At 52.1% G+C, this 26,993-nt stretch overlaps 2 protein-coding genes across 7 annotated transcripts in view; both read left to right on the forward strand.

Annotated features, from left to right (window-relative positions):
- Positions 1-6,814: 6,814 nt before the first annotated feature.
- On the forward strand, positions 6,815-8,158 carry B3GNT6 (UDP-GlcNAc:betaGal beta-1,3-N-acetylglucosaminyltransferase 6). Its single transcript, XM_084975353.1, has one exon. It carries the CDS (start codon positions 6,946-6,948, stop codon positions 8,122-8,124), a length of 1,179 nt encoding a protein of 392 aa, XP_084831479.1. The 5' UTR covers positions 6,815-6,945; the 3' UTR covers positions 8,125-8,158.
- A 6,847-nt stretch (positions 8,159-15,005) lies between these two features.
- The window catches only part of CAPN5 (calpain 5), a 62,546-nt gene continuing 50,558 nt past the window's right edge, over positions 15,006-26,993 (forward strand). Inside the window, exons 1-5 of one of the 6 annotated variants that reach the window (XM_084975321.1) lie at positions 15,006-15,142; positions 15,657-15,760; positions 16,786-16,911; positions 22,203-22,295; positions 24,103-24,265. The gene's annotated coding sequence lies outside the window, so the exon portion shown is untranslated. Of the gene's footprint in view, positions 15,761-16,701; positions 16,912-22,202; positions 22,296-24,102; positions 24,266-25,356; positions 25,564-25,595; positions 25,712-26,993 lie in introns of those variants that run through there. The other 5 variants (XM_084975322.1, XM_084975323.1, XM_084975324.1 and 2 more) reach the window with 5 other exon arrangements.

The following is a 26,993-nucleotide window of genomic DNA, read 5'->3' on the forward strand; positions in this document are numbered from 1 at the left end:
GAGAATCAAAAGCATACATATTTGGAGCTGTGGGAGTCAATGCGTCATTGAAGAAGAAGGTCTCAGATTGAGTCCTAGAAAGCAAACTATGTAAGGACTAGGTGGAGGAATTTTGAAGGACAGCCAAAGACAATCATCAGTCACTTGAAAAGGAACCCTGGGATGATTCCAGTTCCTCAGGGTCTGTGGATGCCAGCAGCTGGGCTGGATGGTGGGGCTGGCTGTGTTCTTAGTGTGGCATGAGAGGTGGAAGGGAGTGACCTGACCCAGTGCTGCACTGAGGCAGCAGGCTCCAGGTTGGAGCCCATTGGCATTCGTCCCGGCAGAGTGCTGTTACATCCTTGTTGGTGTCAAACAGCCTGGCTTAGGCTCCTGGTCCTCCACGGAAAAGCTGAGTGATTGTGCCCAAGTCATTTAATGTTGAGTGTTGGGACAGCCCTACATCTATAAAATGTAGGGCTGTCTTCAGAGTTCATGAATCTAATTATAACAGGTTTTCTGAATAGGATCCTTCCTATAAAGGTGCCTAGCTTGGGGTTGCCAGGGGTACCTCAAAACTTCTGGACAAACCTGAGGAGTGAGCCTCTCTTTCACGACCCACACAACGTTCCTCCCCTTCCTGGTCATCGGGTGCCAGCCTTTGCCCACAGAACCTGTTTATCTTGAAGGTGGGGACAGGCTCCCCTGCTGTATCCCATCCTGATTCTTCTAAGGTGTGGCAGAATAGGCACTGGACCAAGACCTTTTCCACTAGATGAAGACGTGAGGGCTGAAAAGATTGCTTTAGTTCCACCTCTGAACCACAGCCTTTCTGAAAGCACCTGCCACACACACCCAGGACACACATCTAAGTTCCTCTCTGGCCGCTCCAGGACCTCTCTAGAGAGGTCATTGCTGCCTGGCCTAAAGTCTGTTCATTTCACTCCAACGAACTTACTCCCATTTAACTTTCTCCCCACTTCAGTTCACCCCCAAACTTCCCAAACGACATTTCTTTTCTTTTCTTTTCTGGTCTTTTTGCCTTTTCTGGGACCACTCTCATGGCATATGGAGGTTCCCAGGCTAGGGGTCGAATCGGAGCTGTAGCCACCGGCCTACACCAGAGCCACAGCAACACGGGATCCGAGCCACGTCTGCAACCTACACCACAGCTCATGGCAACGCCAGATCCTTAACCCACTGAGCGAGGCTAGGGATCAGACCCGCAACCTCATGGTTCCCAGTCGGATTTGTTAACCACTCAGCCATGACGGGAACTCCTAAATGACATTTCTGCTAGGAAGAAAAGAGTTTTTAGGGAACTTGAAGAAAAGGAGTTAACAAACTTGAGTCATTGGCCCACCGGGAGGGATGTCTGCTCCAGGCCAGGCCTTGGACTCTCAGCCACAAGTGGGACAGGAGTTGCTCAGTCTGGAGAGGAATATGGTCAGGCCTCTCCCGTCACTTCCCACTCATACTGCCCTCCCTCTTCACTCATCCAGCAGCCCCTGGCCCCTGCCAAGCCCTTCTAACTTAGCAAGGAAGACAAAGAGCCTGAAAGATGAACATACAGAGTATCCAGTAAGTCACCAAGCCATGAGGACAGCATCCCTGCCCTTGTGACGACCCTGGCACAGTTCTGACCCGGGCCTCACCCCTCTCTTGTGGATCACTGTACCCCATCCCTGGTTCCTTCACTCTTGCCCTCTCCAGCATCTGTACCATGTAGGAGCTGCTACAGTGAGCTCTTGAAAACAGATAGGGACTTGTCAAAACTTTCAAAGGATCAACTTAAAATTCCAAGTATGGCATTCAAGGCCTTTCCCAGGAACCTCTAATTTATCTTTGCATCTTCAACTCCCAATATTTACCTCCCTAGTCACACTAAGCCTGGAGTGTTGTCCAGCCATATCCTGTTTATTCCCATCTCTATACCTCACCCTCAGTGCCCTCTCCGTCTTGACGCTGCTCCTTAGATGCTGGGAAAACTTTACCACCTCAAAACCCATGTGGTAGGTTAAGTTTGGCTACAAATTTTTGGAACTACTCTTCACACTTGGTATCTGGGCTGGTCTTGTGACTTGCTTCCATCAACAGAATGTGTTGGAAGTGACATGTTGCAAGTTCCAAAGCTCAGGCCTCAAGAGGGCCTGTAGGTCCACCTTAACCATGTTGGAACCTTGAGAACATGCCAGGAAGCCGCCCAGGATGAAGGAGAGTGGGGAGACCCAGCCACTGCAGTTGAGCCCAGCTCTCAGCTAATATATTAGCTGAATAGAGCCACATGAGAGAGCCCAGATGGGCCCAGTGCAAAATCTCCCAGGCAACCCACAGAATCTTGAGAAATAATGAATGCTAGTTGTTTTAAGCCATTGGGTTTTGGGATGGTTTGTTACACAGCAGTAGGTAACTGATACATTGCAGTTCTAATTGAAGTCACTCTAGTCGACTTCCCCAAGTTCTATCTATGTTTGGTACACATCAAATCACTTTCTAGGCATTTAGTATCTGGCTCTCCCAAGAGATGGTGAGCTCCTGAGGATCAGGGCTGAGTCTGATTCATCTCCTTCCTGACCACTTACAGTGGTAATAGGATGAAGCCCTTGCTCACTGGTCAGATTCAGTATACTCAGATGTCATTAATGTGTCTAGAAAGTATGTCTATATGGAGTTCCCATTGTGGCTCAGCAGATTAGGAACCTGACTAGTATCCATGAGGATGTGGGTTCAATCCCTGGCATTGCTCAGTGGGTTAAGGATCTGGCATTGCTGTGAGCTGTGGTGTAGGTTGCAGATATGGCTCAGATTGCTCATTGCCGGGGCTGTGGTGGAGGCCGGCAGCTGCAGCTCTGATTCATCCCCTATCCCAGGAACTTCCCATATGCCACAGGTGCAGCCCTAAAAAGATAGAAAAGAAAGTATACCTAGGTGAACATTTTACATGGAAATTACTCAACAAAGATTTTTAAAGCCCATCCTATGTAAACAGAACAGGCCCCAGGCCCTGAAGTTGCTCTCAGTCTAGCAGGGAAAACTGGTCATTAAAAGCATCAAATGGAATACTACTCAGCCATACAAAAGAACAAAAAGTGCAATTTGCAGCAACACAGATGGAACTAGAGACTCTCATACTAGGTGAAGTCAGTCAGAAAGAGAAAGACAAATACCATATGATAATCACATATCTGGAATCTAAAATATGGCACAAATGAGCCTTTCCACAGAAAAGAAACTCATGGATTGGAGAATAGACTCGTGGTTGCCAATGGGGAGGGGAGAGAGTGGGATGGATTGAGAACTTGGGGTTAATAGATGCAGACTATTGCCTTTGGAATGGATAAGCAATGAGATCCTGCTGTGTAGCACTGGGAACTATATCTAGTCACTTATGATGCAGCATGATAATGTGAGAAAAAAGAATCTATACATGTCTGTGTAATTGGGTCACCATGCTGTACAGTAGAAAATTGACAGAACACTGTAAACCAGCTATAATGAAAAAAAATAAAGTTTTTTAAAGGGAGAAAAAAAGTATCAAAGTGTTTCAATCAAGTGAAAGGCTGGGAGTGTATGAGGCAGCTGGTAGGTGGAGGAGTCAAGAAAATGGCCAGAAGTAATGACATTTAGCTTCATCATATAGGGTTAGCAAGCTGCCACTGTGGGAAGGAAGTTTGCAGCCCCCCCCTCCCCCCAGTTTATCCACCCTCTAGGGAGAAGGGATGCATGGATTGGTCAGATTCAAGAACAATGAAGTAAGCCACAGTCCTGGGGGCGGGGCCTCAGCCTGTGAAAAAAGAAGGTCTAAGGTAGGTCCCAGTCTGGGAATGGCTCTCGCCAATTTCTTCTCTCTCAGACCTTCAAGGTAAGATGGGGAATTGGGCTGCTTCCTGCTGGCAAGGAGGTGCATTTTCTCCTCTCCCCACCTCCCTGTCCTTCGAGTGCTAAGCAAGAACCAGGAGTTCCCGTTGTTGCTCAGCAGGTTAAGAACCCAACCGAGCGCCTGCGAGGAGGTGGATTCAACCCCTTGCCTTACTCAGTGGGCTAAGGGTCTGGCCTAGAGGGAGGCCAAGGGGAAAGGAACCAGGGCAAAGCCCCGGGGTTAGAGCTCCACATTTTGGGTTGGGACCACGGATAAGAAAAGGTGTGTTTGCCTGCCACATCCACGGTGTGTGTCCTCCTCAGGAATACCTTGGGGGGGCGGGTAGGGGGCTGGAGGGTGACCCAGGAGATTCGTGTTCCAGCCACCGCTTGACATCAAACTGGAAAAGGGAATAGCCAATGAGAATGTTTCCTGTCCCTGGGCTTAGGGAGAGCGTCCCAGGCAGAGTGAGTAGCAATGTGAAGGCAAGCAAACGTGCGGAGCCTTGAATGGAGTGAGAAAGGAGCAGCCAGAGGGTCACAAAGGAATTCATATGATCCTGCATGAGGAGGCTGGACTTCATCCATAAAAAGATGACTGACTGGCCCATAAACACTCCTGTGTTAGCCAATCGCTAACATTACTATAGTATTTACTATGTGCCAGGCATGTTTCGAAGTGCCTTACGTGAGTCATATTATCCTCTGAGGGTAGAGCTCACACTTATCCTCCGAAATAAATACACTTGCCCAAGATCCCACAAATGAACCTGAGGTTCAAAAGAGTCGCATACATGGCAGGTCTGTCCTCTTTCAAAACCCTTTGCTAGTCAGTAGCTGTGATATCTGTCAAGAGGGACACAGGTTCCGTTGAGCTGGACTTACCAGGAGGTTTCCTGCAGGAGGTGGTTCTTGAGCTGAGTCCTGAGGGACAAGGGATCGGGGTCAGCAGAGGCCATGAAAGCTTTGGGTGCAGGCACGCCGGGGCTCCTGGAGGAGTGCTTGGAGAATGGAGGAGAACCCAGCAAAAAGAACCAGAGAGGCCACCAGAGCTTCCTAGTGTCAGCATCCAAGAACGGAGCTTAGCAAAACAGCAGTACCCTCAGGAACAGATCTGGCCAAACCTTTCCCTTATTTTCATGCGTAAAGGTCATGAGATCAGGTTCCTGGATCAAGTTTATCAAGGTTAATGAGAGTTTAGTTGAGGTAAGTTCAAGGGGAAGCGGCAAGGTAGGAAGAGCATTGGCAAACTTAAGGCTGTGACATGGCTGATGGCCAGGGCAGGTGGATAATTGTGGGAAGCCGAGAAAGGAACATGAAGAGTAGCGTGCAGACCTGCATTCAAAGCTTATTCCGGCTGCTGTAGAGGAGGGATCCGCTGAGAGCAAGAAAGTGTGTGGAGAGACCAAATAAGGCTATTTCGTCTGAGCAGCAGATGCTAGCTTTGATCAGCCTGTTTATAACGGGAATGGATGGGGACAGAATGATGAAATATTTCCGGGTTAGAATTGACCAGGCTTGGGTGGGGGATGAGGGAAAGGAGGGAGTCATTCAGTTTTTGGTTTTAACAACATAGGACGGGGGTGGGGGGAACTCTGGGACAACGCTGGGGAGGAAGATGAGAACTCAGGTTGCACCCGAGGTGGCTGGGCACCACCACATGGATCTGGTAAGTAAGAGGTGGTTGGCTGGACATATGTATGGCTCTTGGGTTCAGAGGTCCTAGAAGCCAAGGAAGTCATCTTGCCCAAGGTGAAAAGAATGTGTAGGACAGAGCCCTAGAGAACCCCCCCACTCTTCCCCAGCCCCCCACCCCCCCCCCCGCACCATTAAAAGACATCAGAGAGGAAGAAATGAGCAGTGAAAACTGAAAGATGGTTAAAGAGGCAGGAGAAAAGCCAGGAGAGAGTGGCAGCCCTGAAACAGGGAGCAGCGTGTTTCAGGAAGGGCAGGACTTGGTGCAACTGAATGCAGCAGGGAGTAAATACAGGAAAGGCCGCTGTGATCTGGGGTTTGTCCTGAGCTGTCCTCATGAAGGCAGGGCTTGAGGTGCACCCAGGTAGGTGGAGATGGAGTGGGGGGGTATTTAGATACACAGAGGGGAGGGCCTGCCCTGGCTTGTGTGGGCAGCAGAAAATAACACCACCAGATAGAAATAGAAGGAGGTGGGGCCAGAGGATGCCCAAGAGTGTAAAGAAACAGTGCCATTCATTGACTGGCCAGTTTATGCTCATTGAATACTTCCAACTACCTTGTAAAGTGGGACTCTATTAACCCTTTGTTAGACAACACTCAGCTGTAGGTTTCTGAAGTGACTTATTCCAGGTGATACATGTAAGTGGTGACAACAGAATTCTAAGCCGAGTCTGAGTCCAGAAATGTCACTGCATGCTTCCTTGACTCTGGTGGCAAGGAAGGAAATTGATCAGAGAGGGTCAGGGCTTGACAAGGGTATAAGAGGAGGGAATGAGGAGTTCCCATTGTGGTTCAGCAGAAACGAACCCGACTAGGATCCATGAGGATGCGAGTTCAGATCCCTGGCCTCGCTCAGTGGGTTAAGGATCTGGCTGGTGCCATGAGCTGTGGTACAGGTCGCACACAGGGTTCGGATCTGGCCTTGCTTTGGCTGTGGTATAGGCGGGAGGCTAAGACTCCCATTCGACCCCTAGCCTGGGAACTTCCATATGCGCGGCTTGAGCAGGGAGGGACCTGGATGCAGGATCAACAGGATGTAGGGAGTGGATACAAACAGAGGGTGGGGAGAGAGTCGGGGCTTCCAGCTGGAGCAACTGGGCAGATGGTGGTACCATTCACTGAAGTGGAAAAAGCAGCATATGGATTCACGGGAAGACAGAGGCTTTGACTTTGATGGAAGGTTCTGCCATGCCCAGGTGACATCCAGAGGAAAGGTCAGCGAGCAATGAGATTCACAGATCTGAAGGTCAGAACACTCAGAGCTGCAGGAGACATGACATGCTTCAGTATGAAATGCTTCATTTCGGTTCTGATTCCTTTTTTACCTTGAGGACAGCTGAGAAGGGGTAGTTATGGGTTCCAGAAGAGACGTAACGGGGGAGAGCATCATTCCACTGATTCCAAAACAACTCCATGTTCACCTCTGACTCGGTCGTCCCCCCCACCCCACAGATGGCTTTTCCTCGCCGCCAGTCCATGAAACCCAAGAACCTGACCTGCCTTCTGGTGGGTGTGAATTTCTTGGTCCTGTATCTGTGGTTCCTCCAAGCCCCCAGGTCCCAGCAGGAAAGGATGTGGGCTGGCTCCTCGCAAGCTGACCGTGTGACCCCTGTTGCCGCACCGCGGTCCAGCCCAGGGCCCCGGTGCGTGGCCAACACCTCGGCGAACAGCACGGCCGACTTTGAGCAGCTGCCCGCGCGCATCCAAGACTTCCTGCGCTACCGCCACTGCCGCCACTTCCCTCTGCTCTGGGACGCGCCGGCCAAGTGCGCGGGCAGCCACGGGGCCTTCCTGCTGCTGGCCGTCAAGTCGTCGCCCGCCAACTACGAGCGGCGGGACCTCATCCGCCGCACGTGGGGACAGGAGCGCAGCTACACAGGGCGGCAGGTGCGCCGCCTCTTCCTCCTGGGCACCGCCGCGCCTGAGGACGCCGAGCGCGCCGAGCAGCTGGCCGCACTGGTGGCGCTGGAGGCCCGCGAGCACGGCGACGTGCTGCAGTGGGCCTTCGCCGACACCTTCCTCAACCTCACGCTCAAGCACGTGCACCTGCTCGACTGGCTGGAGGCCCGCTGCTCGCGCGTGCACTTCCTGCTCAGCGGCGACGACGACGTCTTCGTGCACACTGCAAACGTGGTCCGTTTCCTGGAGGGGCAGCCGCCCGACCACCACCTCTTCACCGGGCAGCTCATGAGCGGCTCGGTGCCCATCCGCGACAGCTGGAGCAAGTACTTCGTGCCCCCGCAGCTCTTTGCCGGCCCAGCTTACCCCACGTACTGCAGCGGCGGCGGCTTCCTCATGTCCAGTCGTACCATCCAGGCCGTGCGCAAGGCCGCCCGCCTGACCCCGCTCTTCCCCATCGACGACGCTTACATGGGTATGTGTCTGGATCGTGCTGGCCTGGAGCCCAGCGGCCACGAGGGCATCCGGCCGTTCGGTGTGCAGCTGCCCGGAGCCGGGCAGCCCTCCTTCGACCCCTGTGTGTACCGCGAACTGCTGCTCGTGCACCGCTTCGCGCCGTATGAGATGCTGCTCATGTGGAAGGCGCTGCATGACCCCGGGCTGACCTGTGACCGGCGGCGCAGGGTCTCCTGAGGCCGGGTGGGCCGTGCTTGGGGAGATGAGCAGCCTCCACAGGGTACCCAGAGCAGGGGTGAGGCACGTCGCGTGCTGAGCGCCTCACCCCTGCTCTGGGTACCATCTCTCCTCCCCAGCTCTCTGCACCTGCCTCCTAGCTGCACATTGGGAATCACCTGGGGGAGGAGGGGGAGTGGTGAAATACCTATATCCCGGCCTCATCTCCAAAGGTTGTGGTTGTCTGGGGTCCCCCAGACTTCTAGCGATTTTTTTTAAGTTTCTCAGGTGCCTGGAATGTGCAGCTAGGAATGAAGCCCACTGTGCCAAGGATGGACCGGGCTCTGTCACCCCTTCTACAAGTCTTTCGGGGCACCCACCTCCAGTCGCTGTCGGCAGAGGAGCAAGGGAAGAGTGCGGAGCCAGAATCAAATGTTACCTGCAGGTGCAGGACACATGTCAGTCGTCACTTCACTTCCTCTACAGCGTGTGGAGCTGAACCTGACAGCTTTCAGATGGATTCCCCTTTCCTAGAAGTCAGCCTGCCTCTGAAGCCTAGAAAGCAACCCCCCGGAGTCAGAGCGGAGGGTGTCCGGCAGCCTCCTCGCTATCTGGTTCTCCTCCCTTCATCCCTCTGTGCAGCCCAGACCCCCCTGTGCCAAGTGGAAGCCAGGGCCCGGCCAGGACAGTGACTACATCCCGGGCCATGTGCTCAGTGGCACACAACACACCACATGTCCCCTCCACGCTCACCTTGACCACAGCTGATGGCCTGCCTGGGTCTGGCCCAAGCACGCCTGCCCCACCCGCACTCACTCCAGGGGACAAAGATGGGCTCCTTGCTGGAGTCTGGGCCTCAGGGTCAGTCGGCTTTGGGGAACCAAGCTGGGAGTTCAGGGTGTGGGGACGCTGCGGGGGTCGGTCATGAGGAAACCAGGCAAGGCAGTGATGGGGAATCTGGGAGGACCGTGCTGAGCAAGCCCGTGGAAGGTCAATGCGGGGCCTGTGTTTGGAGGACGGGGGATCTGATGAGTAGCCATGAAGAACCGTGATGAGGGCGTGTGCGGGGGTGACCGGATCTGTTGTGAACATCGATCGAGAGGCTGGGGGGGTCAGTGGCTAGACTCTGAGGATCAGACTGTGGTCTTGACCTCCAGGAGCTGCCAGTTGTTTCGGAACAACTTAAGGGGGAAGCAGCTTAAGGGGGAGGCAGAAACGTGTGCTGTCAAGGTCCCACCTGTGTGAGATGGACAAGAAGGACTGAGTTTCAAGGAGGAAAGCCCGATTGGGAAGCCAGGATACTGACCAGACACCTTCCCAGCCCTCAGGATGAGGTCCAGTCTGCCCCCTGGCAGACTCTGTCCAGGCAGAACAGCTTGCAGTCCCTGCTGTGTCGGGCTCTCTCCTGCCCGGGCATCATTGCACAGCTCTGCTCTCTTTACTGGAAATTTCCACCAATTCCCACCACCATCCATGTCTCTTGAATCAATGAGGATGCTTGCAGGAGAGGCTGTCCATCAAACTCTGCTGCCCGCATCCTCCCGACACACATCTAGACTACATTTCCCAGCCCCCCTTGCAGGGAGACACGGCCACGTGACCATGCAATCTTCTTGGCTGGCTGTGGGTGAGACAGGACCACTCCCGAGGTCCTATATATACCTCAGTATAGATATAGGACCCATCCCTGACCTTACAGATGATTCTCAACCTTGGGACTATTGCCATTTGTGGAAGGGCAATTCTTTGCCTTGAGGGGCCGTCCTGTGCCTTGGAGAACATTTAGCCGTATCCCTGTCCTCTGCCCACTAGATGTCAGCATCATACAACCAAAACTATGTTTAAAGATGGCCAGAGGTACTCTGGTGAGCAAAGTCGCCCTTAGTGGGGAACCACTGGCCCAGAGGAAGGTAGAAAAACAAGAGGGCTTCCCAGTTCGCTATATGGAGCAGGGCTGCCTATGGATTCAGCTCAAACTTTTTTTTTTAGGGTCGCACCTGCAGCATATGGAAGGTCCCAGGCTAGGGGTGTCTAATCAGAACTGTAGCTGCCAGCGTACACCACAGCCACAGCAATGTGGGATCTGAACCACATCTTTGATCTATAGCACAGCTCAAGGCAATGCCAGATCCTTAACCCACTGAGCAAGGCCAGGGATCATACCTGCATCCTCATGGGTACTAGTCGGGCTCGTTTCTGCCGAGCCACAATGGGGAACTCCCTCAAACTATTGAGAAGAACAAAATACACTTTTATATTTTTTGAACCTCTGGGGTTTTGTTGGCCTTTTGCTAGGGCAGCCTTGCCGCATCCAAGGTAACCTGTTTTCTCTGATCCGTGTTTCTCCCCGGCCAGACTGGCTGCTCCCAGAGGGAGGGACCATGTCCAAATCACGCTGAGGCCCTGGCATCCTGCACGCTCACTCCTGGATCCAGGAGGTGGAAGGAGCAGAAGGAAGAGGCACCATCCAGGCGCCCCTTCGGAGCCTCAGCCATGGGCCCCCTGGAAGCACGTGACCCCTGCCAGTCTTGCCTCTGAGCAGGGCCTGGCTCACAGCAAGCACTTCCTACATGCTTTAGAGGTGAACAGGTGAGTGGATGAGCGGCTGTCTGTCCCAGAGTGTGGACTGTATCCATCAGAGCAGGATATTGTTTCCTATCACTGCTTGAAGAAATGACCCCAAACTTAGTGGCTTAAACACATACACACACATTTCCCAGCTCCTAGAGGCTCCTTCCTCCGTCTTTGAGGCCAGAATTATTACATCCCTCTCTCTCTCTTCTGCTTCCACCTCCCACTTCTAAGGACCCCTTGTGATCACAGTTGGCCCTCCTGAATAATCCGTGATTATCCTCTTTTTTTTTTTTCTTTTTTCTTTTTTTGGCCACGTTCTCAGCATACAGAAATTCCAAAGCCAGGGACTGAACCTGCACCACAATTTCAACCCAAGCCACAGCAGTAAAAACACTGGATCCTTAACCCGTTGCACCACCAGGGAACTCCTTATCCTCCTGTCTTAAGGTCACCTGATCAGCAAACCTCATTCCATCTATAACCTTAATTCCCTTTTCCCATATAACCTAACAAATTAAAAAAAAAATAGTGGAGTATAGTTGACTTACAGTGTTTTATTAGTTTCAGGTGTAAGTGAATGAGTGACACACAAACATGTATATACATATATCCATTCCTTTTCAGATTCTTTCCCCATATAGGTCACTACAGAGTCCTGAGTAGATTTCCCTGAGCTCTACAGTAGGTCTGTGTTACTCATCCACTCGGTATATAGCCAGGGGTACCTGTCAATCCCAACCCCCCATTTATCCCTCCCTCCAATAGTTCTCCTTTAGTAACCATAAGTTTGGTTTCAAAATCTTTGAGTCTGTTTCTGTTTGGTGAACAACTTCCCCTGTATCATTATTGACTAGATTCTATGTGTTACTGATCTCATATAATTATCCTGATCTGTCGGACTTCCTTCACTTAGTATGATAATTTCTAGGTCCATCATGCTGCTGCAAATGGCATTATTTTGTTCTTTTTTATGGCTGAGTAATATTATATTGTATACATATGCAATATGTATCCATATTCAGTATTGTATAAGGTACTACATCTTTATCCACTCCTCTGTTGGATGTTTAGGTTGCCTCCATGTCTTTACTCTTGTGAATAGTGCTGCCGTGAACATTGGGAGTGCATGTATCTTTTTGAATTGTGGTTTTCTCCAGAGAGATGCCCAGGAGGCGTATTGCTGGGTCATATGGTAGTTCTACATAAAAGCTTTCTAAGGAATCTCCATACCGTTTTCCAAAGTGGTTGTACCAATTTACATTCCCACCAACAGTGTAGGAGGGTTCCCTTTCCTCCACACCCTCTCCGGCATTTATTGTTTGTAGACTTTTTGATGATGGCCATTCTGACTGGTGTGAGGTGGTACCTCATGGTGGTTTTGATCTGCATTTCTCTGATGATGGGTGGTGATGGGCATCTTTTTGTGTGCTTTTTGGCCACCTGTCTGTCTTCTTTGGAGATATTTCTCTTTAGATCTTCTGACCACTTTTTGATTTGGTGGGTTTTTTTTTTAAATAGAAAGCTGTATGAGGTGTTTGTATATTTTGAAGATTAATTCCTTGTTAGTCATTTTGCAAAGACTGTTTCCTCTTCTGTGGGCTGTCTTTTCATTTTGTTTATGGTTTCTTATGCTGTGCAAAAGAGCCTTTAAATTTAATTAGGTCCCATTTGTTTATTTTTGTTTTTATTTTCATTATGGTAGGAGGCGGATCCGAAAATATCTTGCTGGGATTTATGTCAAAGAATGTTCTGCATATGTTTTTCTCAGTTTCATAGTATCTGGCCTTACATTTACGTAACCCCGCATATTCATAGGTTTCAGGGATTGGGGTGTGGACATTTGGGGAGGAGGCATTCTTATGCTTATCACAGTGTCTGATAAGTATTTGTTGAATAAGTAAACAATAATGAAATAAAAATGAATAAGTGAGCAAATGCACTTCCTTCGCACAGACTTCCCCGATGCAGAGTCTCATTCTGAACAGTTGAGCATCATTAAAATTGAATTCCCTTCCCCCTAACTGCCATTTACCAAGTGCTTATAGCAGACAAGGAAACAAGAATGCTGAGGCCAGAAGAAGACGCCTCTGTGTTTTCCAGAAAGTCTGAATTCTCTGATTTGAGAGCTTCCTCCTCCCATTTCCCTAGAAGGCAGGTGGATTAGCCCCACTGTACAGGTAAAAAGCTTCAGTAACTTCACAGCTCAGTGCTGTGTGTCTCTGGGTCCTGGTCACACCATCTCTGAAGCTTGAGTCACTAAGCTCTGGCACCACCTGGCTCATGGGGCACTTTTGCACCCCATGGCCGCCAGGGGGCGCACCCTGCACGTGGTTTCCACGCGGAGGTTTGTTTTCGTGTAAATTTGGGTCCTACCAGGAGGACCCGTGAGATGCGTCTGTCTCGCTAACAAACACAAATGCAAAATCCTACGCAAAATGCTGGCAGCCACAAGGTGGCAATATGTAAAAAGGATAATGTCACAGCACCTAGTTGGGTTTACCCCAGGAACTCGAGGTGGGCTTAGCATTAGAAAAAGAATCAGAATATGTGAACAAAAAAGGAATATCTGTGCCATATTCCTAAAACTAACAAACGCAATTTTGTAAGTCAACTATACTCCAATAAAATTTATTTTAATAATAAATAAATTAAATTAATAAAAAAGGAATATCCATCAATATGGTACATCACATCAAGAGAAATATGAGTACCTTAGATGTGGGAGAGAAAAAAAGTTTGATAAAATTCAACATCCAGGGAGTTCTCATCATGGCTCAGCAGAAGGGAATCTGACTAGTATCCATGAGGATGCAGGTATGATCCCTGGCCTTGCTCAGTGGGTTAAGGATCTGGCATTGCCATGAGCTATGGTGTAGGTCACAGATGAGGCTTGGATCCCGAGTTGCTGTGGCTGTGGTGTAGTCCGGCACCTACAGCTCTGATTCGATCCTTCCATATGCCCTGGGAACCTCCATGTGCCGCAGGTGTGGCCCTGGGGGGAAAAAAAAAAGAAAAAATTCAACATCCATTCGTGATTTTAAAGGAAATATTAGCAAAAGGTGAAAGCATTTGAAAGCATTTCCTTTAAGATTTGGAAGAGACCAGATGTGCCTATCACCACCACTGTTCAAAGTTGTCCAAAGCTTGAGAGCACAGAAAGGCCAGATAAAGATTTCAAATTATAATGACTTGAAAAAGAAAGACAATGATCAAAACCTCAGAGGTTTGCAATCCTATTAGACCCAATTTCCCCATAAAATTAATGCTGTACTTGCTATCTTGAAATGAAATTCTTAGCGAATATAATCAGTTCACACACATATTTTCCCCCAAATCAATATCATTCTTTAATTATAATATAAAATATTAACAAAAGAAAAAATACTTTTAAAATAATATGAATAATTAATATGAATAATATGAATAATAAAATTCTTGGGCACAACAAACTCCCTTACAAATTTTCAAACCTCCCCCTAGGGGGCAGTACACCCCATTCAGAACCATTAGCCTACTTAGAAAACCCACCAAAACACACAGACAAATCCTATAGTTCATTAATTAAAATAATTTTAAAATGTACCACGTCTTCCAGTACAAAAATCAGTTTGAATTCTATATAGTAGTAACAAGCGATCGTGAAAAACCATTTTGTAAAAGTACCATTTATATTAAAAATAAAAATGTACCTAGGAGTTGTCTTGTGGCCCAGCAGATTAAGCATTGTCCCTGCAGCAACTTGGGTCGCTGCTGTAGTGCAGGTTTTTTTCCTGGTCCAGGAACTGCCACCTGCTGAGGGTGAGGCCAAAAAGTGATGCAAGAACACAATAAACAAACATATAAGACGTTTCTAAACATCTGTAAAGATACTGTGCTATAAAGTACTTCCAAGTCCCTGCCTTCCTTGGATCCTCCCCCCATCCAGGAAATAGGGATTTTTATCATCCCCATTGTGCAGAAGTGGAGACTGAGACCCAGTAAGTGCGTGACCTGCTCAAAGTCACCAAATCTGCTGCACCCAGGTCTCCTGTCTGCCATTCCCGGGCCCTGACCACTGCCCGGGGCACCGTGCCTGATGCCCGCCACACCTATGCTGAAGGCTGCAGCTGCACCGGGTCTCGGCTCCAGAGAGGAGGCGGCCAGCGATCTGGCTGCACGCATGCGCACACGCGCGGCTCTAACACGTGTGTGTCTCCAGCAGCGGCAAAGCTCGGTGTCGCCTTCTCCGCAGCCCCTGGGAGCTGGAGGCAGTCGCCCCGCCCCCCGAGGCAGGAGGTGGGGGTGGAGCCCGAAGGGAAGCCGCGCTTCCGTTTCCCCCACCCACTGCCGTGTCTACCCCCCCATCAAACCCCGAAGAGCAGAGCAGACGACGGTTCCCACCAAAGGGAACCAGAGGTCCCTGCCCCACCCCCAGGGGAGGGAGAATGGGCCACAAAGGAGCAGTGGCTCCAGCATCGCACCGCAGGTCTGCGGCAGGAGGGCCCCTGGCCTGACCCCAGCTCAGCCCCTACGCAGCAAAATCCTACGCAAAATGCGTAGGGGCGGGGGGGGGGCCCTCGGGGGTTTGAATGATAACGACTGGCTTTGCTGCCCAAGCAGAGGAAGGACCCTACACCTCAGGGCTGGGCGCTGTGTCCGCGCTTGAAGCCCGGAGAGCAGAACTACCTGCTTTGAAGGCGCCACCTGCAGCTCAGCTGGCTGCCCGGGGAAACTGCCCGTCTCAGCCCCAAATCAGCATTATTACAATTTTCAGAGCTCGCCTCTTTCCACTCTGGGACCGTCATTTACCGAATGACCCGCCTCTCCCCTCGCGCCTAGACTCGGCCTTTGAGTAACAAACGGGCCCATTAACGTCTTTCCCCAGCAGAAGAGCAGTCTTTCCAGAAGCTTGGCTCTCGTATTCCCAAGAACACAGAAATGACATCAGATTTTTAAAATGTCATCTTTTTTTTTTTTTTTCCTTTACTCGTGGTGTCAAGAGTTTGGAGCTGTAGCTGAGAGATTGGATTTATATTCTAGAAAGTTCATTTGGCTGCAGGAGAAGGGATCTGAGCGTCAGGAGGGGTCCTGAGGAGCATGATAAGTAGGGGACCTGGGCGGGACAAGGGGGGGTGTCCAGGGGTCAGGGGAGGTGGAATGGGCGGGGCTTGGACCCCGGTGGCGGGGCAGGGCAGGGGAACCGAGGGGACTGCTTGTCGGAGCAGATGGGGTGGGGGTGGGGCTGGCTCAGGTCTAGCCCTTGGGGTGGGGTGACTGCGACCCTAGCGGGAGGTCCACACACAGGGCTCTGTGGCCCCACCCATGGAGAGTGAGTGGTCCTGGGAGCCTGTGGCCGCGCCTGGGGGCACGGACCGTCCCTCACCCCTCACCCCCACTGCCTGGCATTCCACCCCCACTCATCCCCACAGCTCCCCCGCATGCGGCAGAGGACAGCAGTGACCTCAGAATGTTCTACCGCAGGTGCCCCTGCTCCTCCTGCCCCGCCCCTCATCCCCTCCGCAGCAGAGGTGTGGGGGCTGGAGGCAGAGTCCCGCCCTCACTGCAGGACCCGGGCGGATGGCTTCTGAAGCTTCCCATCCCACCCCTGTGTGAGCCCCCCAAACTCTCAGAGATGGGGCCTGAGACTCCTGACCAGCCCGCATCCAATCCCAGATCAAATGGGGGTCCCTGAGCGTCCAAGAGGGGGCATGTGCTCCTTCCCACCCCTCAGGGCGCTCTTGGGTGCCCGAGGACCCCAAGCCTCCAACTAAATCCAAAAGCTTCTTAGACCAATGAACTCCTGTCCCCAGGTGCCCAAGGGGCCACCAAATCCATCTCTCCCTGGCTGCCCTCTGGACCTAAGGGTCTTTTAAGGCCCAGCAGGACCCCTGGGCACCTCGTTCAGCAGTATTTCTCCCCACTCTCACCCCATCCCCGCCTTGGTTCTGAGCTGGGAGCCCAGAGCAGAGCCAGGCCGCCCTCAGCTCAGGCCCTGGGCAGGTGCCGCCTCCTCTGGATCTCAGATGGCCTGGGTACCCCTTGCAGCCACCCTTACTCTCCCACCCTACCCACGGAGCAGGACAGTGGAGACTCCAGGAACCCTGGGGTCCAGCTGCCCTCTCTTGGCAGGGGTTCTGGGTGCGGATGGGCTTCGGCTCCCTCCACCTGCTGAGGCTGTTGGCAGCACATGCCCTCCAAGAGGATCTCCAGGATCTGCAACTCGCAGGGCTTGACGGGCTCCATCGAGGTTCTCACGTGAGTGTGCTGGGCTCTTTGGGAGACTGGCAGCATCTCAAAAAGTGTCACGTGCCCCTACTCTATGACCCAGTAATTCCATTCCTAGGAGAATTAAAACCCCAAGAGAATGGAAAACATACGTCCCAGGAGTTCCCATTGTGGCTCAGCAGAAATGAATCGGACTAGGAACCATGAGGTTGTGGGTTCGATCCCTGGCCTCGCTCAGCGGGTTAAGGATCCAGCGTTGCCATGAGCTGTGGTATAGGTTGCAGATGCAGCTTGGATCTGGCATTGCTGTGGCTGTAGTGTAGGCCAGTAGCTATAGCTCTGATTCGACCCCTAGCCTGGGAACCTCCGTATGCCGCAGGTGTGGCCCTAAGAAAAAAGAAAAAAAAAGTCCCACAAAAAACTGTACACGAATGTTTCTAGCAGCATTATCCATAATATCCCCAGAGTGGAAAAATCCCAAATGTCCATCAAAGGATGAATGGATAAACAAAATGTAAATAACACACAGTGGAATATTACAGAGCCACAAAAAGGAATGCGGTTCTGATTCATGCTGTGAACCATGCACACTGTCTGCTAAGTGAATGAAGGCAGAGTCCATTTATATGAAGTGTCCAAAATAGGCAAATCCATAGAGACAGAAAGCAGATAAATGGTTGCCGGGAGTTGGGGGAAAGGGTGAATGGGGAGCTTATTGGAGTGATGAAAATATTCTGTAATTAGATAGTGGTGGTGATTACGCTACCTTGTGAATACACTAAAATCCTCTGAATTTAACACTTTAAGGGAACAATTGTCATGGCATGTAAAATTGTATCTGAAAAGGCATTAGTCAAGACACAGGCAGGGACGTGACCCTCCTGTTCCCTCCCTGCCTTCCTAGCTCCACTCCGCATCTTTCCGCCCACTTCTGCCTCCCCTCTAACCAGTCTCTTGGCTTTCTCAGAGTCTCTCCTGCTCACAAATAAGCCGTCGCCTGTGTATGTTCCTATAGGCTCTTCTTTCTTAGATGAAAAGGAGCATACTATATAGATACTCCTTTTTTGTGTGTGTCGTCTTAGCGCCGCACCCACGATATATGGAGGTTCCCAGGCTAGGGGTCAAATCAGAGCTGCAGCTGCCGGCCTACGCCGCAGCCACACCAGCTCCTTAGCCCAGTGAACGAGGCCAGGGATCGAACCTGCATCCTCATGGATGCTGGTCAGATTTGTTTCTGCTGAGCCACGATGGGAACTCCTATACGGAGAGGCTTGTCCTTTGATTTTTTTTCACTTGGTGCATGCTGGAATTTATGTTCTATAAATCCAGACAGCCTCCTCATTCTTTTTTTTTTTTTTTTTTTTTTTTTTTTTACAGCTGTGTAGTCCTTTGTGTGGATATGCTGTAGTTTATCTAACCACTCTCTGCCTATAGGTACATTGTTCTCAATATTTTGCAAATAAAAAGTAATGCTTCAGAGTTCCCCTTGTGGTTCAGTGAGTTAAGGGACCCGACGAGTCTCTGTGAGGACGCGGCTTCGATCCCTGGCCTCGTAAGTGGGTAGAGGATCTGGCATTGCTGCAAGCTGTGGTGTGGCTGGGATCTGGTGTGGCTGTGGCGGTGACACGGGCCTCAGCTGTGGCTCGGATTCTCCCCTTAGCCTGGGAACGTCCGTATGCTGTGGGCGTGGCCGTAAAAAGAAAAAAATAGAAATAAAAAATAATGCTTCAATGGACACCCTTTTGCATATGTGTTTTCACATTGTTGGAGGCCTAACTTCGGGATAGACTCCTAGAGGTGGGATTGCTGGGTCAAAGCGTGAGCGTGTATGTACTTTTTGGTACCTCTTTTGCCAGAGGTAAAAGCCTCCCTGGAGAGGCTTGTGCAGTTTGCATCCCCACCAGCGGTGTATGAGCACCTGGTTGTCTAGAGCCTTGCCAGCAGAGTGTGTGGCGAGAGTTTTATTTCTGTGTCTGTCTGATCGGTGAGGAATGGCATCTATCTCAGTGTTGTTTTAATTTGCTTTTCTCTAATTCTGAGGGTCCCTGAGCGTGTTTTTGGCCATATGTTTGAAGGCCATTTTTAGATCTTTTTTGGCGAATTGTCTGTTCATGCCTTTCCCCTCATTTTACGACTAGATTTTTGAGTTTTGCTCTCAAAAGAAAATTCTTTTTTTTTTTTTTTTTTTGGTCTTTTTAGGGCTGCACGCATGGCATATGGAGGTTCCCAGGCTAAGGGTCAAATCAGAGTTACCGCCATTGGTCTACACCACAGCCAGAGCAATGTGAGGTCTGAGCCACGTCTGCGACCTACACCACAGCTCACCGCAATGCTGGATCTTTAACCCACTAAGAGAGGCCAGGGATCGAGCCTGTATCCCCATGGATACCAGTCAGGCTCATTAACCACTGAGCCACGACGGGAACTCTTTGGTCTCAATTTTTCAGAGTTACTTGTATAATAGGGGTATCTGCCCTTTGTCTGTTGTGTTGTACACTGATGATTTTCTTTCAATCTGTCAGTTGTCTGTGGACTTTGCTTATGGTGTTTTGTGTCATGCAAAGTTTTTTTTTTTCCTTCACGTAGTCAAATTTATTAGTCTTTTCTTTTCCGCCCTCTGGGCTTTGGATCCTAGCTGGAAATCCTGTCCCAACATCAGAGTCTAGGAAGAAGTTCCCGTGTTTTCTTCTGGGCTTTGTGTGGTTTTAGCCTTTACACTTAGAGCCCTAATCCATGCGGCGTGTTGTTTGCTGGGTGTACCATATGGATCTAATTTCATCTTTTTCCAAATGGCTCTGCAGTTGTCCCTGTACCATTTATAACAAAGTCCATTTTTACCGTGTACCCAAGGTGGCGTCTCGAATCCCTAAGGTAAAGATATATTCAAGTCTGTTTCTCAATTTTCAGTCTCTTTCAGTTTGTCTCTTCATGTACCAGTGCCACCTATTTTTAATTATAGAAGCTTTTATTTATGTGTTTTAATGTCTGCGAAAGCTGTTTCCTCCTCATAGTTTTCTTTTCCAGTGTTTTCCTACCTTTTCGTGCATATTTATCTTTCCATACGGACTTTGCAACTTGTCTGTTTTCATAAAACAGCTGGCTGGTATTTTTATTGGGATTGCATTGAATTTGCCAAGTCACTCAGGAAGAAGTGACATCTTTATAATGTTGACTCATCCTATCCAAGATCAGGGGACGTCTTTCCATTTGTTCTTTGTTAGCGTCTTTCAAGAATGTTTTTAAAAATTTTCCTCGTAGAGGTTTTATTCGTGTCTCATTAAATTGGTTCCTAAGAATTTAATCTGGCTTTGTTTTCATCATGAAAAGGACTTTCTCGGGAGTTCCCGTCGTGGCGCAGTGGTTAACGAATCCAACTAGGAACCATGAGGTTGCAGGTTCGGTCCCTGCCCTTGCTCAGTGGGTGAAGGATCCAGCATTGCCGTGAGTTGTGGTGTAGGTCGCAGACGCGGCTCGGATCCCGCGTTGCTGTGGCTCTGGCCTAGGCCGGCAGCTACAGCTCCGATTCTACCCCTAGCCTGGGAACCTCCATATGCCACAGGAGCGGCCCAAAAAATGGCAAAAAAAAAAAAGGACTTTCTCTACCCTTATGACCTCTGTTTGTTGTTTGTACAATAAAGGCCATTGAATTTTATATTTTAATTTTGTATCCGCTACTTCACTGAAATCTTTTGTAATTTTACTTAGTTTTATCGTTGGTCCTTTGGGTTTTTTTCAGGTATAACAGGATATCATCTGCAAATAGAGTTTTTTTCTTCTTTGTTCAATCTTAGGCCTTAGGAGTTCTCTTGTGACATAGCACGTTAAGGATCTGGTGTTGTCATTGCAGTGGCTTGGGTTGCTGCTGTGGTGCAGGTTTGATCCCTGGTCCAGGAACTTCCAGATGCCGTGGGTGCAGCCGGGAAAAAAAAAAAAAAAAAAAAAAAAGGCCTTAAATTGATTTATTTTGTCTAAATGCATTGGTTAATACCTCTAGTACCATGTGAAATAGTGGTGTAGGTAGTAGATTTTTTTTTTTTTTCTTTTTCTTTTGGGGCTGCACCTGTGGCATGTGGAAGTTCCCAGGCCAGGGATTGAACCTACACCACAGCAGTGCCCCAAGACGGCAGTGACAATGTGGGATCCTGAACCCACTAGGGCACTCTTTTTTTTTCTCCTTTGGGTAGTGGCTATTCTCGCCTTGCTCCTGATCTCAGTGGAAATGCTTCCAGTTTTTAATTAAATGAGATGTTGGCCTTAGGACTACGTTTGATCATGTTGAGAACGTATCCTTCGCGTCCTCATTCACTGAGTGTGTTTATCATGAGTTGATGTTGAATTTTGGCTTTCTTGGCATCTAGAGAGAAAATCATGATTTTCCCTTTAGGTTCATTAATGAGGTACATGCTTGTTCTGGGTTGGTTGAGTTGTGTCCTCAAAAGAGGTTGAAGTCTAACGTCAAGTGCCTCGCAATGTAAACTTGGAAATAGAGTCTTACCAGAGGTGATCAAATTAAAATTAGGTCACTAGGTGGCTCCTAATCCAGTATAACTGGTGTCTTTCTAAAAAGGGGGGGAGTTCTCATTGTGGTGCAGCGGAAACAAATCCGACTAGGAACCATGAGGTTGCGGGTTCAATCCCTGGCCTCGCTCAGTGGGTTAAGGATCTGGCGTTGCTGTGAGCTGTGGTGTAGGTCGCAGACGCGGCTCAGATCTGGCATTGCTGTGGCTGTGGCATAGGCTGGTGGCTACAGCTCTGATTGGACCCCTAGCCTGGGACCCTCCATGTGTCATGGGTGCGGCCCTAAAAAGCAAAAAAATAAAAAATAAAATAAATTTAAAAAAATGAAAAAAGGGGACGTGTGGGCACAGAGACAGACAGACAGACACACAGGGAGAACATGTAAACACAAAGGCATAGGTCATGGTGTTCCTTTCGGCCAAGGAAAGCCAAAGACTGCCTGAAAACCAGCAGATGCTGGGCAGAGGCATGGGGCAATTTCTCCCACACTGGCCTCAGAAGGACCCAACCCCGATGACACCCAGAATCTTGGACCGCTAGCTTCCAGATCTGTAGGACAATGAATTTCTGTTGCTTAAGCCGCCCAGTTTGTGGTACTTGGTTAACGGCAGCCCGAGCAAACTAATGCTATTAGTGGATTTCCTAATAGTAAACCAACGTTGTGTTCCTGGAATAAATCCCACTTGGTTCTGGCTGGTTCTTCATAATATCCAGGATACTAACAAAATATAAGCAGTGTTTCGGAGGCATGGGATCAAGAGCAGCTCCAGGTTCATTTTGCCCTCCTTCTTCCCATTTTCCAGGGCCTCTGCTCTCCCCGGAGGCCAGTGTGACTGTCCCATGTCCCGAGCTCTCAGGAGAACACCCTTAGCCACCACGCCCAACCTGAAAGATCTGTGAGTCCAAATCCACTCCCTTCTCTGCGATCCGGACCCCTCGGCTAGATGGGATGGGAGTCGGGCAGCTGGTCAGCAGGGTTACTCGAATATTCCACTCCACCCCACCAGGCCTTAGGAGCCTCCATGTGGAGCCACTCCCCACGCCGGGGGGCATCCTTTAGGGTCTCACGGGATAGCTGGCCGTTAGATCTGTTGGGATTTTTACGAGAAGTTATTATTATAAGAATTTCATTTGGGCAGCTCTGTTACATGCAGGACGAGTGAAGATAGAGGTTTGCTGGCCTGCGGCCAAGAAGAGTCTTCCAGGGCTCTGGTGGGGTGGAGGCCGTGGAGTCCAGAACGAGGAAGCAGAACTAGGTCAGCTCTGCGTGACAAAGACTCTCTCCCCTCAGAGGAGTGGAAAGGGCTGTGCTGGGAGGGAATGAGTTCCCCGTTAGAGGGGGTATGCAAGCAGAGCTTGGGCAGCCAGTCAAGGAGGCATCAGAGGTGGCTTTCCCCTGGCGGGGAGAAGAGGAGGAGGAGGAGGAGGGGAAGGGCACAAGGGCGGATTCAGACAGGGTAGGTAGGGTCCCAGTTCTCCCACGTCCGAATTGTGTGAGCGGGGCATCTCCCTGGGGCTCAGTTCCGTCATCTGTGAAATGGGGCTGACGAGGCTGCCAGCTGAGGGCGGTTGTGAGAATTAAACAGGGAAAAGCACCTACACAGCGGGGCCCCGTGATGACACCATTTGGTGGCTCCGTTTATGACAACCGACCAGCAGGGACCCGGGGCCGTGCCCCTTCCCCAAACCTACTGGGAGACCAGGCGCTTCCCAGCTTGTCTGGAAACCTCCCCCTGACCCCTGACAGGAGGAGCAGAGCAGGTGCCTCCCAGCCCCAGCGGGCACGGTCCTTCTCTAGGCCTCTTTCCTCCTCCGTCGAAGAAGGAAGGAGCTGTTGGGGATAGCCTTCCGGTTCTAACGCTCTAGGAGGGCTGGGCTTCCAACCCACCAGGCGTACATGCCTCTGCTTCTGGGGACCCAGTGCAACTAACACCAGCGAAGCCCTGCTGAGCACTGACTCCAAGCGCGGCTCCATCCCTTTCACCCTCACAACAACCCCATGGTGTGGGTGCTACTCTCATACTTTTCTAGGTGAGGTGCCTGGAGCACTGAGAGGTTGAGTCACTTGCCCGAAGTCACACAGCTAATAGGAGCCCAGCCAGTGAGTCCAGAGTCCATTCTTGCAACTACCACACAACACCCCTCTTGTGGGTCCAATCCTGTGAAATACAGAAGGGGGGCTGAGCATTCTCTCAGCTCCGCCATTGCGTGGGCTGAGGCCGTCATGTTTTCTCAGAGGTGACCCCAGCTCCACCTCTGAACATGTGGGAGCCGCCCAGCACCCTACATGCTGGGGCCTTATGGGGCCCCAGGACTTGCCTGTTGTGGGAATTAACATATGTCTTTTCTATCAGAGGAAGCCTTGGTTACTCCATTTTGTTCCTGCTTCACCTGAGACACCCCCCACCCCCCGCCCCTGCCAGTAACAGTTTGTTTCAAATTCAAGAAGAAGGTGCGCCCTGATCTGACCCATGGGAAGGGGACAGATGGACCGGCTGCATTAGGGATAAATAGGAGGTTCTTCCTTCTTCCTGTGGGGTTGCTCCTTTGCCTGCTCACCACCGACAGGGAGCACCTGCACCCTTTGGCAGACGCGGAGGGCCTTGTCGGGCTCTCCCTGTGTCTTCCAATCCGAGCCGGGGTCACTTTTCCCCAACCCCTGTACCTGGTCATCACACACTCTGCCAGAAGCCCATTTTACAGGCAGAAAAAGGACAGAGGACAGCCTGGATCACACAGGCAACACCTGGCCGAGTGAGGATCTGAACCCGGAGCCGCCTGGCCTCACCAAGCACCACTGTCTTCCCCGGAACGAGCCTCAGCCTGGCCGGCCTGGAGACTCCACCCTAATTCCAAGAGGGACAGCGTGAGTGTCTGTGGAAGCAGGGCCCTGGAAGAGACACAAACAGCCGGGCGCGGGTGCTGAAGAAGGGGTTGCGTGGAGGAGGCCTGACATGAGAGCCAGGCCTGAGACCAAGACCTGCCTGGAGAGAGGGAAAGAGGAGCCTTTCTGCGGGCGGGGAAGCTGATGGCCCTTAAGAGAAGGGGGGGTGGTGCTGGGAAATCAGGCAGGGCACTGTCTTGGGACATGCATTGTTCTGTGGGTACCCGGTTGCAGCTGCATATTTGCAAGGCTCTCTAAGAGGCTGGAGCTACACCTGGGGGAGAAACATCTAGGGGCTCGGGACAGAGGCTGTGAGGTGGTGGAAGAGACCAGACCAGCTGGAGAGAGGAGAGGTGGATGAAGTCCTTAGCTGAGACTGGGAACCCTGGGCTGAGACATGAGTGGGCCTAGTGTCTCCCTTTGTGAAGCAGGCTGACACTAGGCCTCCCCTGAGCCGAACAGACCCGTCTGCCCTGCCGTCCGCCCTGTGTGCCAGGGCTGGTCATTCTCGATCCTTCTCAGTCTTATTTGGGAAACATGCCCCTCCAGCTGTCCTTCCATCACAGCACGAGTGAAATAAATGCTCACGATGGGCCCGGAGCCAGCTTTCCCCATAAGCTGACAAGGGGGGGCCCCTCTTGGAGCCTCCCCGGGGGCTGAGTCCCACCGCTCCAGCTTGAATCTTGGGGCGGGATAAGGACGTGGAGATGGGGAAGAGATGGACGCTCGCCTTCTATCCCCGGCCCCCTGCCTCGGCCTTGCCAGGGTCACTGCTCCAGACAAATGCTCAAGGCTCCGGGAACTGCGAGCCTTCCGAGGCTGTTGCACAGCGGCCGACTTGGGCTGCGCCCCGGCGCCTCTGAAGTTCCCCAGCGGACAGAGCGAGGTTGGGAGGGAGGGAGGGGGAACGCGCGGCCCGATCGAGCCGGAGAAGGGTGGGCCAGAGCCGCGCAGGCCCCCAGATCCTCTCGGACTCTCCAGCAGGAGCTCGGCAACCACCTCCCAGCGGGTTCGCCTCCCAGCTCGGCTCCAGTTCGCATGCGCGGCAGTCCTGGCCCTCCCGCCCCGCCGGAGACCACGCCTCTGTCCCCAAACGGGCAGAGGCCGCCGGGCGGGGCTGGCCGCCGGGGAGTCCTAGCTCGAGCCCCCGCCCCAGGCCGGCCGCAGGCGTTCTCCGGCCGGAGCCCGAGGCCGCAGCGCGGGGCCGGCCCAGCCTCCGTTCCAGTGCGGGCGCCGAGCCCAGCATCCCCGAGTCCGCTGGACCCGAGGCTGCGCGGCAGGTAGGAGGCGTGTGCGAGCGCGCGCGGGTTCCAGTGTGTGTTTCGGGGCGGGGGGTGTGTGTGCGCGGGTGCAGCGCGGGCCAGTGCGTGCTCTGGGAGCACAGTCGGTGGGTGTGGGGGTGCGCATCCCGCAGCCGGGAGGAAGGAGGTGAGCGCTGGCCTTGGGGCCCCAGGGGGCGTGACCTCTGCGATCCGCCCCGGCCCCCGGGCTCGTCCCCACCCCTCCCCGCGGCGAGGGGCCTCTTCCCACTGCACCCGGGTGCTCCGGAGCCGAGCTCCTAGTTCGGACGCGCGGGGCTTTAGCTCCCGGAGCTTGACCGGCTCTTCCCCACTTGTCACAATTGCGCTTTCCAGTCCCGGCTCAGCCCTCCGCCCGTTCAGTTCCACGCTCCCTCCCGCTGCCTCCCCATCCCCCGACCCTGGCGGCTTGGACAGGGGGCAAGGCCCAAGCCGATTCCCTTCCTGACCCTCTTCTCAGCTTGAATCGGGGCCTTTTTCCGGGTCAGCTGGGCTTGGCTGTGGGCGTGTGAGGGGGTCGGGGAGGCAGGGTGAGCCGGGGGCTGGGGGATCGTGGGCGTCTCTGATCCCGCCTCCGCCCTTCAGAGTTGGGAGTCAGAGGAGACCCGCCTGGGTCCCTGAGGTGAAGCAGATCATTGACAGGTGCCAAGTTCAGGCTTCAGTTCATAGGGTGGGATTCAGCCCCAGACCCTAAGGGGCTGCGGAGGGTCGCGCGCAGAGGGTGAAGTGAGCTCCTCTCTGGGGGCTGCTGAACCAGAATTGGCACCTGGGTTGACCTGACTCTCCAGCCAGACTCCTCTCCCAGCACCAGCGCTGGAGAGGGGAGCGCGAGGACAAGTGTTCCTAGGATTCTGGGGAGGAAGAAATCTGGGCCGACTTCTTGGAGGAGAAGCGGTTTTGAGGGCGGGGCTTGTCTTATCCTAGGAGTGGGAGCCTCCTGGAACTACGGTGTTCTGCTGCAGGGTTTGAGACCCTCCCATGCTGGGTCTTTGGGCCAGGTCCCTGCTCCAACGCCCAGAGTCCGGGGGTGGGGGTGGGGAGGCCTGGCTGCTTTCCCAGGCTGAGGGACTGGGTGGGGCAGGGTGGGCCCAGCTGTTGCTGCTGGAGGCCAGAGCTGGGAGCGAGGGAGTGCTTAGGTGGGGCCATTGCCCTGGGAAGCCCTTCTTCCGACTGGGGAGGCAGATGGGTCCAACTGGAGCCCTTGCCCAGTTATCCCAGCGCTGGGAGCCAGTCCCCACCTGGGAGCTGGAGAGGATTTCACTGCCGAGGCTTCAGCGATGCTGGGTCTGGGAGGGAGGGGAAGTTGACCAAGCCGAAAGGAAAGGGCAGGGCACCGCATCCCAGAGAATCGGTGGGTAGAGGCCTGGAGCTGGGCACCGGAACGGCAGTCCGAGGGGAGGGGCATTAAGTCA

The sequence above is a fragment of the Sus scrofa genome, chromosome 9, assembly GCF_054392235.1.
Source record: "Sus scrofa isolate SSC_HxYL_T2T_F1_AM1 chromosome 9, Sscrofa_HxYL_maternal_Yorkshire_Landrace_v2.0, whole genome shotgun sequence".
NCBI classification, from domain to species: domain Eukaryota; kingdom Metazoa; phylum Chordata; class Mammalia; order Artiodactyla; family Suidae; genus Sus; species Sus scrofa.